General features: G+C 35.4%; 1 protein-coding gene across 1 annotated transcript; it reads left to right on the forward strand.

Moving 5' to 3' along the window:
• The first annotated feature begins 1,140 nt into the window (after positions 1 to 1,140).
• LOC104883814 (phytanoyl-CoA dioxygenase) lies at positions 1,141 to 10,138 on the forward strand. The gene is made up of 9 exons (XM_010668376.4): positions 1,141 to 1,299; positions 1,382 to 1,503; positions 1,597 to 1,657; positions 4,842 to 4,910; positions 5,065 to 5,183; positions 7,027 to 7,174; positions 7,252 to 7,396; positions 7,476 to 7,562; positions 9,775 to 10,138. Exons 1-9 carry the CDS (start codon positions 1,245 to 1,247, stop codon positions 9,815 to 9,817), a joined length of 849 nt encoding a protein of 282 aa, XP_010666678.1. The 5' UTR covers positions 1,141 to 1,244; the 3' UTR covers positions 9,818 to 10,138.
• The last annotated feature ends 926 nt before the right edge of the window (positions 10,139 to 11,064 follow it).

An 11,064-nucleotide genomic window follows, 5' to 3' on the forward strand; every position in this document is an offset into this window, starting at 1 on the left:
AGAGTAAATAAGTCTAACTGAAGAGTAAATAAGTCTAACTGAAAACTAAATAAGTCTAACTGAAAACTGAATCAGTCTAACTGAAAAGTAAATAAGTCTAACTGAAGAGTAAATAAGTCTAACTGAAGAGTAAATAAGTCTAACTGAAGAGTTAATAAGTCTAACTGAAGAGTAAATAGTTCTAACTGAAAACTAAATAAGTCTAACTGAAAACTAAATTAGTCTAACTGAAAACTAAATAAGTCTAACTGAAAACTATATTAACTGAAAACAAAATAAGTTTAACTGAATAATAAACAAGTCTAACTGAGTAATAAATAAGTCTAAACTAAAAAAGAAGTTAAGGAGTGAAAAATAGACTTTTGTTGCAATGTAAATGCTAATTTTACACATACTAACTGATACAATCGAAATTCTAACTGAAAATGAGTAAATGCAATTGAAAATTAATTTTAGACATACACCTGTTTCTTTGTCTTCTTTTCCAGCTGATTCTTCATGTAATTTCTTTTTTTTTTTTTTCTGATGTGATATCTGTGTTACGTTTTCATGTTTAGTTCAATTTGTAATGTGAGATCTGTGTCAGTATTCTCATTGCTTAGATCAATTTGTAATGAACTTCCGATTTGTGAATTCGAATCTTCGGTTGACATTCTTGCTTAACTAGATTTGAGTAGTGGAATGTTCAAATAGATTTAATTGCAGGAGAAAGGGATCTGTTCGATATTTTGCGGTTGTTTTGTTTTTTAACAATGGCGTAAGCGATAAGGTGTTGTTTTTGTTTTTTTTTTTTTAAATTTCGGTCTTTATTAACGCGCGCACGCGTGCTCGTCCGATGAGAATGTTGTGTCGGACGAGTCCGACACAATACGTTCTCTATTAATAATTAATAATACAACAACAACAATAATCCTTTTGAACAAATGTACAAGTAAATAATAGTTTTAATAGTAATAATGAGTTTTTAAATATAAGCATGATCTGATCTGATTGAACTTATTTGATCTGATCTGATCTAATCTGATCTGATTTGAACTAATTTTTTTTTATCTGAATAAATCTGAAATAAGCAAAAATAAAGTGAACTGAACATAGTCTAGACCAGAAGCGGGAAACCCCAAACTTATTTCTCTCACCCCATTACCCCACAGCGGCACGACCACAAAAGCACAAACTGTCTGGCGCCGGGGAAGCCCATATTTGGACCCCCAGTTGTATTTGCGTAGAAAAGCGGCACACAAAAGATGGGATATTCCGGCGATCTCAACGCTAATCAGCTTGAATTCTTTAATTCTCAAGGTTAGACCAAACACCTCTACTAATTTCCTCTCTTTCCTACTTCCTTGAACCTACATATAAATCTCAACTTTTCTTTTTGCAGGATTTTTGGTATTGGAATCATTTGCAAAACCAGAGGAAATTAATTCCATGAGGATGCGAATGGAACAGTTGCTTCATGAATTTGACGGCTCTACTTCTGTTATCTTCTCTACTAAAGATCATGTTAGTTTCTGTAATTCAACTTATTGAATCAATTTTGATTTTGTTTGATAACAATCTTGACTTGTTTGTTGTTGAATTTGTTGCGGCGAACAGAGTCATGCAAAAGACAATTACTTCTTCAATAGTGCGGAGAACATTTCGTTTTTCTTTGAGGGTATTGAGTTTACTTTGAATGATTGATTTCTATTATTTGTTAATAAATTGTTGTAGAAGTTGGTGTTGATGAGCTATTTTCAATTACTAATTGCTAAAGTGGTCATGTTTGTACTAAAGGTTTTGCACTATCTGCTGATATATACAATTGAGTTTTCCATTTACAAAATTTCTTGAAAACCTTGTCCACCAAACACATGTGCTTGAGTTACTAGTGATCTGGCCTAGTCCATCACTAAACGTGTTGATGCTATTGCTAATGCATCTCGATTATAATGCAAGATGGTAGTTTGAGAAGTTAAGGGTAGAATGTACTTATTAGGAAGTAGGAAAGGAGTATTAAAACTCATTCCAAATATAGAGGGGGTCTTTCTTAAGGCATGTTTGGAATAAGAAGAAATTAGTGGGTTATAGAGATCATTGAGGGGATAAAAAGGATAGCTGAATGGCTGGAGGAGGTGAGTTAGGGCTTGGTCAAGGAATGTTTTTATTTCTAATTGTCATGCAACCCCGTAATTTTGGTAAAAGTTATTTGCTCATATGATTAGTTTAGTGCATCAAATGATTCAATGTTTGCTCGAAGGGATGGTTGCAGACTTCACAATTCTGCTTAATAGAAAACTTTGTATGTGCCTGCTTTACAATTCAAAACACCTTAGTTTCTCAATTCTTGTTCTTGGCTTGGGCCATTACTAGATCACAGAAAACCTGTATGACATAAAGAAAGAATATGGCCCTGTTTTGTAAAAGGCCTTCTCAGCTTTTAGCTGTTTAAAAGACCTACCAACGCACTATTTTATGTGTTGGTAAAAAGTGGGTTTCATCAGTAAATGGGACTGTCCAATCTACTAAATCTTAAAAAGCTCCTTACCCCAGCATTTTGGGTGAGAGGATTTGGGATCAATTTGCAAAATTAAAACTTTACTCCCAATTGTAAAAATATAAAGCATTTTTATCCCCTTTTATATAATTTTATATTCATCATAAGCTCGTCACTAGTTGCTATAAGCTAATACAACCAAACACTCTTTATGTGAACAACAAATGCAATCTGGTCAAATTAGCTAGTATTATAAGCTAAGCCAGTTAGTACGTTGGAAGCATGGAATCACCAAAAGGGTGGGTTTCAGTGTTTATGAGAGGAGAGTGCGAGGAAGCGCTTGAAAATGATTTTGTAATGTCTAAGATCTCCATATATAAAAAGTGCTAATGTTATTGACCGGAAATATGTGATTCGATGTTTGGGACACGACGGTGAGTTACACTCGCCTAGTTTCCTGTCCAAAACAAGGGAAAAGATAACCTAACTAACCCTAGTCGACCACATAATACTAAAACTCCTCTATTCTCCTGTGTCACTCTCTCTCTCTAGCTCTCTTCAAACCAAGTGGTGAGATCGGCTCGCGGGCATTGGAAGCCAACAATCTTCACCCTTGAGTATGCTGGATGCCCGGAGCTAGTTGTGGTTGGAAAAAGTCGTGAACTGCTTTATTCATGTGGGTCCACTCATTGTATCTTCAACTGGTGGTGGTCTTGGTGGCTAATGGTTGTTCATCTTTAGTCCACGGGTCTCTCTCTCTTTAAGCCCTAGTTGGCCTCATTCTTTTCTATTCAAATCAAAAGCTTGATTGCTGCACATTGATTTGGGAAAACATTAGGATTACAGGATTTTGGGGTGGTGATAAAAAAAGATTGGAAATAAAAAATTGTGGGATGAACTTATGGGGGTTTTTGGCAACTGGATGTTGGTTGTTTTACTTGGTTTTAGTGTTGGTTGTTTATGTTTGTTGTTTGACTATGATTTTTGGTAAATAAGTTGGTGTTGGTTGTGTAATGAAAAGTTAATGCAAAAGCCAATACAAGAAAGAAAATAGCTTTTTACTATTGGTTAAGCTGGCTATTTAACTACGTAGGAATTTTTTTTGACTGCGTGACCATACAAAAAGCCAAAAGTTAAAAGCCAATGAAAAAGCCATCCAAAAACTAAGTAGAACTTTAGCCCCCCAAAAAATCATGCACAAATAAATAATTCATCTAATAAAACATAGAAAATATAATTTTCTCTTTTTAATTGGTGTTTCCTTGTTTCCTTGTCTTTGAGAATTGATGCTTCCCCAATTTTCAGAAACCTTTGCCGCTTTCATGCTAAGTAAGTAATAGAAATAAGGCATGTGTCCATTGCAAATTGTTAAGAAGATGGGATTATCTTTGTCAAAGTAGGAGGGTTGCTAATTACTGGCTAACTACCGGTGGCATGCTACTCTGTTTGTCAGCACTCAGCAGCATTACTTGTTAGCCTTTCCCTCACTGCAATAGAAAGAGGGGGGGGGGGATAAGAAGAGGAAAAAATAAAAAAGAGAAACAAAATAAATAAACGAGCAAAACACAAGTTTGGCATGAAGCTTCAATTATCCTTCTGGCACATTTCAAGGTAAAGAAGAAGAGTTATTAGAAAGAAGCTCCTTGCTAGTAGTCTAGTAGTAGCGTGTGTAGTAGTTAAGACTTCGCTCCTTCTCCGCTATGGAATCCCACTTGGCATGCAAAGCATTCTTTTCAGAACATAACTTCAAGTCTAGGGGTGTGCTCCGGTCACTGATCGGATCGAAACTGGTTGTACCGGTGGACCGAAACCTGGAAATTATGTGGACATTCCGGTCCGGTTTTTGGACCGGTTGGACTGGAATGTGTCTTTTGTTTTCAAAAAGAATCTTTTTTTTGCTCAGATTTAAACATATTTATAAATTTAATACATTAAATATAATAAGTCTAAAATCAATAATCTTAAAGGCACTAAAGTATACCTTTAGCTTTTTAAGTTTCTAACTTTTAAACTTTTTTTAACCCATAATTTTTTTTTACTTAAAATAAAAAACAGATATCCCGGTCCACCCTTCTGGACCAGAAAATTCTGGGTTTGACCGGACTGGACCGGAAACCCGGAATCACACTTTTTTATGGACCCAGTATCAAATTTTCCAATAGGGACGAAAATTTATAATTCTGACTTCTGATATCATAAAAGATTGCTATGTGGGCGAGATGTGTGACTTTACGAGTATGTTGCTTCATATTATTCTCCTCAAGAGGCGAACTTCTATATACATCCCCATACATTTTTGTTCTTTATAAAAGCTTTATGACTTCTATGTGCTGGTTTTGATGTTATTGTTTTTGTTTTTGTTTAGAGAAAGCGTTTGATGAGGATGGTAAACTGAAGCAACCTAAACAACTTTCTATCAATAAAGTTGGCCATGGTATGTTATCATATGAGAAATATTATTAGTAGAGATTCTTGCTCGTGTTCTTTTTTGTATATGTTGATTTCTCTCACTTCTTTTGATAGGATGGTTATAGATGTTGCAGTGTATATATGTTTATTTGAGCAATTTGTTAAAAATGCCACTGCAGCTCTACATGAGCTTGATCCAGTTTTTAAAGAGTTCTCTTCCTCAAGGATTTTCGCAAGGCTGCTCTCAAGTTTTGGTTACAAAAGGCCGGTGGTAATTCAGTCTATGTACATTTTCAAGGTACAACTACATATCTCCACAGGCCATATGTCATTTAGTCTATGTACATTTAGTCTATGCTCACTTGTTGGTCTTTCTGTGCACACGATGATAAGGAAATATTGACATTGGGTTCCTAAATATGGGTCATTGTCTTTTAGAGGTCTTTTAGAGGTCCTAACTATTGATTATTCTCTGCAGGACATAAGTATGGGTTGTTGTAATTTCAATAGGGTATAATTTAACTATAATAGTTTGCATATGACCTAGATATGGCCTGTCGTGATTTTAATTTGTCGAGTTTGGCTCTATTAAAATTAGAACAACCCATACTTAGGTCCTATAATAACCAATAGTTGGGACCTATAAAAGACAACGGCCATAGTTGGGACTCGGGACCCCTAGTATCAATTTTTCGCAATAATAAAGGATGTCCATTTTGTAAAGTATTATGATTGAAGTCCAATTTAGGATTCAAAATTCAGAATCAGTCCCCTTAGAAACAAACTCAGACATTACTGATGAAGGATTTTTTTTAAAGAGCTAAGCAATTGATTAAACGATCTGTTTTTGTCAGCATAAGTCATTATATATTCTTCAAAATATGCGTATAGTCTCTCCAACGCGATGAGTGTAGCTCTAGCTATTAGAGGAGGAGAAAAGACGTAAGAGAAAAAGTGAAGGTCCTTCCTAAGAATTAATATTGGCGTTTGAAATTAATTTGGTTGGAGTTTTCATTTTAGTTATATTCATTTTTTTTAATGCTAGCATGCTACTAGCCAAGCATACCCAGGATCCCTCCCTAGCTCAAATGAGGCAAAGACATGAAAGAAGAACAAGCAGGACACAGTCGATCTTATGCAAAATTAACCTCCAGCGAGTTATGATTAGAGAGCACTGATTTTTCTTTCAGCACATGACTTACATTACAAGAGCTAAGATAAGGTCAGATGAGACAGTTCTGGAGTATTCATGTCCTGTTTGGTAGGCGGTTATAAATGGTGGTTATGGTATTGAATATTAATGTTGTTGATGAATCTCCTCTCAATATCTATGGTCATGAGAATCTATCCCAAAACATGTGTATTTTCTCTAAAAAAATTTGCATTACATCCTTTACCACTTTAGAGTTGGAATGAGTGGGGACTGAAATTTGTGAAACAGATCACATGTTTGGGGATGAGATTCCATTACAATGGTAATGAGTAGGGGATTTTCCTTGCAACATACATATGTTTTCATTGCCATCGACTACCAAACGGGGTATTAGAGCTTATTGTCACTTTAAGATGAATTTTCAGTGATTTTCAGACATCCTTGCATCTAATTGAAGCAATGGCTTTACAAAAGACAGAGTATTGCTTCCCCTTTTTTTGTGCTGTTCTATTACATAGTTGAGGCTTTTTTAAGATGGTGTTGTTTGTATCTGTTTTGGTTACATTACTAGCAGGTATCATGATCTGTTCATGTCCTCATTTAACCAAAATTAGCTATATAACTGGAGAACTGCATACCTCTGACTTCTTGTGTCTTACCTATTTCGACGGATATATGTTCTTGTAAAGATTTATGCTAAAAGATTAGGTTTAACGGTTTCTCTTTAGTTTAGTTTTTTTTTTTTTTTTTTTTTTTTTTTTTTTTTTTTTTTGGGAAGGGACTGTTTCGTGACTGTTGGTGAAAAGCTTTTTTTTAGTAATTATTTGGTTAAGAGAGTAATATCATTTATCAGTAAGAAGTCAAAGAGTATAACGTTTTACGTGTTTCTCTTGTCTGTTATAGATGTCCTGATACTAGAAGGAATAAGGCTAGAACGTGGTATCTTATTGGTGAAAGTATTGGCTGATCATAAGATTTCCATTTTCAGCAACCAGGCATTGGTGGAGAAGTGGTGCCACACCAAGATAATTCATTTCTTTATACGGATCCACCAACCTGCACAGGATTGTGGCTTGCTCTAGAAGATGCCACAATGATCAACGGTTGCCTTTGGGCCATCCCTGGCTCTCATAAAAGTATACGACCTTCTAATCTAAACCTGTAATATGAATCCCTTGCAAATTATTCTGAATTTGTCAAACTAAATTTTCAGATGGCCTTGTGAGAAGATTCATTAGAGACGATGAAGGGGTACACTTTGACCGTCCATCTCCAACATATGACCAGAATGATTTTGTTCCAATTGAAGTTAAAGCCGGTTCCTTGGTTGTCATTCATGGTGACCTTATTCATCAGAGGTTAGTCGACTCTCATTGTTTTTGCTTACACACTCAGAATGATGCAGCATGTTTCTTAATTTGGATATGCTCGCTGTAGTTTTGAGAACCAGTCACCAAATTCGAGGCATGCTTATAGCTGGCATGTGGTGGACACGGATGGTTGCAAGTGGGCAGGAGATAATTGGTGAGACTAAGTTAGTTTGCATTATGATTTCTTCATTTCTGTGGTGTCTTCTTTTTTGTAAAGCATTATTAGAAATATTTTAATTTCTTTATTGAGGGTTCTAACTTGCCTTTTGGAGTAATTGATTTAAAATACCTTTTGTGTTTTATTTGTTGCGCATTTGTGGTTACTGTGATCTCAACTAACACAAGTTTCCACACGAGGATAGATTTTGGTGACTGTCCATATTGTTGCTTGTCATTTTCATTTAGACCTCTGCCTGTTGAGGAATACATGTATGGTCTCAAGTAGGGACTAGTACAAGTGTTCACGTGAGGATTCATTCATGTAGCTGTCTTTTTGCAATGTTTCAAGAGTCTCTTTTTGCAAGTATTATTTGACTTCTATACCCATATCTTTTAAAATCGGTTTGACTTGAGCACATTTCTTTTTAGGAGTTTTCACCATTTATCCGACTCTCTGACCCTACAAGAAATCTGATTTTAAATTTGACTCCGACGTCCATCATTTGACTCCGAAAATCCGAATCCGATCCGACTTTAAATCCTATATGATACAATTAATTTAATCGTTAATTATGTTTTTCTAAACAATCATATGATAATCTTACATAATACATATAAACTAATCATTACCATTTTTTATAATAGAAAATTCTTATACAATACAATTGTCTCAAAGTCAAGTCAGAGCATAAATAGATAATACATTAATTAAAAGTTAAGATTAATTGCCTCAAAGTTGGAGTCGGAGAAGCTGAGTCGGATTTTTTATGGGATCCGACTCCGACTCGGAGTCGTATATTTAAACGGAGTCAGATTCAGATTATTATCTTTTCGGAGTGGGCTCGAATTTTTTTCTTGGGATTCGGATTGGACGAGGGTGAGATTCGGACGGGAGTGCCATCCTTAGTTAGGAACATATGGGCAAGTTCGACCATTGAATGTCAGATGCAATTCAAGTTGAAAAGGTTATGTTTTAGTCTCCCTCTCCTTGACTTCCTTGAATCTTCTCTTTCTGGATTGTTGTAATGGTGACCTTGGTTTGGTTGGTGGTTGTGGCCTTAGTGGGGTGATGTGTTTGTGGATACGAAAGTTGAAATCTTTTTGTGATTTTATAAGTATAGTTAAATAGCAAGGGAAATAAAGAAGGATAGATCTCTTAAATCGCAGTTCAAGAGGTTTTCTTGTAAAGTCTAAGCTTTAAGAGAACATAAAGTCGAAGTTTTATGCAGTTGGAATTAACAATTCACACGTTCATGCTCAACAATTTCTTAAACTCAACTCTATATTTATTAATGATGACCGTGGCCTTATGTAGGTATTACAAACTAATTAGACTAGATTTTAGGAAACTAAATAACAAGATAATTACGAAGAAACGAACTTCTATATAATCCAACTAACTTTACCTTGGGTAGAGTAGTTATACGCCTATCATGCGTTATTCTCCTAATGTAATTAGACTCTTAAGGTGCTTAAAGTAAGACAAACCTATTCTGTGTAGAATAGTAAAAACTTACAAGTTCTAAAGGAAATACAACACTAAATTACATACACTCCTAACAGAATTTAGGAATCTATGTAATGGAGTCCTAACAGAACTAGGACTTAAGAGATCTTTTTTACATGGATCAGTTGGTGGAGTCATGGAGGCTGCGTGTTGTTTCTGGATCATGGTGGGGAGGTCATGGTGGTGGGATCCTTTTTCTGTCGGCTGTGATGTGGTTTGGAGATCTTGTTAATGATGTTGACATTGTGTGTCTAGTTCCAATGGTGGCGGAGTCAGTGGTCAGGTTGTTGTGTGAAAAGAGGAGGCTGAAATGGATGGTGGCTGGTGGTGTTAGGTAGGTGTTAGTGCCAATGGTGTTGGTCGAAGGTGACCAAGATTGTCATGCTGTAGAGGAGTCTGGGGGTTTTGAAATTTCTAGGGGGGCAGTGAATCTGGAGCAAGGATTTTTGGAGGTACTCATAAATAGAAAAAGGGGGAGAACAACTTGAGAAAATACAAAAGAGACATCAGGGCAATCGAACGTCTTGATTACCTTTCCCTATCTTGGAACTTCCTGTCCGAACAGTGCCTTAGAAGTTGGAGCTATCCATTATAATTTATAAAGTTGTTCCTGAAATTCTTTTAAAAGACAGTTCAACTGTTGGGGTTTCCATTTCTTTCAGTTCTAATTGTACTTTGCATGCACTCCCCTTGGTTGCAGGATCAGAAGAAAGCAGGAACCTGAGCCTATATATGCTTCCTGATCTGTAAACACAATCAGCGTAGTTGCAAATTTTATTCTGTAAGCATTTGAATCGAAATACGAGGTTCTGTACAACTCAACTTACTGTGATGTAACATTAGCAAGTATTTCACGATCCCAAGTTTGCTTATGTTGGTTATTTTTTTCCCTTCTTATTTTCTCATATATGGGATGGGGGTGCCTTGAAAATTGTGTTGCTGACATTTTCCATGTCTAGTCCCGAAAATTCGTAGTTTGTTAAACAATTCTGTAAAAGAGCTGGAAAGAAACAATATATGAGTGCCTTACAGGTTACTAAATTGACAAGAAGATTCAGCTTGAAGTCTGAGCAAAGTAGGCTAGCTAATTAGCTATAGCCTATATGCATTGGCGGCTTGTGTGGCATGAAGTTTGATTGTAGTTTTTATACATGATTGATGATTCTCCTGTGAATGTATTGGGTAATACTTCCATTTTAACAGTCAAAAAGTGGCTAAGGTAAGTCCTGGTGGGCTGAGTTAAACTGGTCAAGAATAAGTCCGAGGCTTAATCTGATCTATATTCTACACTCAGTTGAGATTTTTTTTTGTCTGAAGAAAAAAAATTCAAATATCATTAGATAAATGTCCCCTTTTTAAAAAAAAAAAAAAAAAATCCAATTATATTCACTTGTAGCGGAAACTTAACTCATTTACTCGATTTTGGACTCGTGGGTCATGAGCCTACAACTATTGCTCTTAAAATAAATCGTGAACAAATAATTTACTTTTGCTCTATACTTAATAATACATCAAATAAGGGCACAAGAATTATTCTCAACAAACTATCATATACAATTGAATTATTGGAAGAAATCAAGTACTTTCTTTCTGATTCAGAAAATAACTCTTAGAAGTTTTTTTTTCCTTTTGGAAGATAGAGGAGTAAAACAATCAGACTATTGATATTGGAAGATCCAAAGGATTTTTCAATGTATCATTTCTAGGTCCAATGAAATGTATAGGTATAGGAAGAAGCCTTATCAAATAGAGATTTTTTTCTTTTGACCATTTTTCGGCTGGTAATACGATATATAAGGACCACTACCATAAAGATTACTACACCTTTGATCGTGAAATATCAATTGCTTGCTGAACCCTGTGAATTATGTGAAAGTAGGAGACCCCAAATCCGGAGGTCAAAGAGTATTAAAAACGTTCTTAGTGGAAAAAAAATGTGAATGAAAGATCTCACTAAATTGAATTAGGTCCATGAATCTAAGAAATAGTG

The sequence above is a fragment of the Beta vulgaris genome, chromosome 3 (assembly GCF_026745355.1).
Source record: "Beta vulgaris subsp. vulgaris cultivar EL10 chromosome 3, EL10.2, whole genome shotgun sequence".
NCBI lineage: Eukaryota > Viridiplantae > Streptophyta > Magnoliopsida > Caryophyllales > Amaranthaceae > Beta > Beta vulgaris.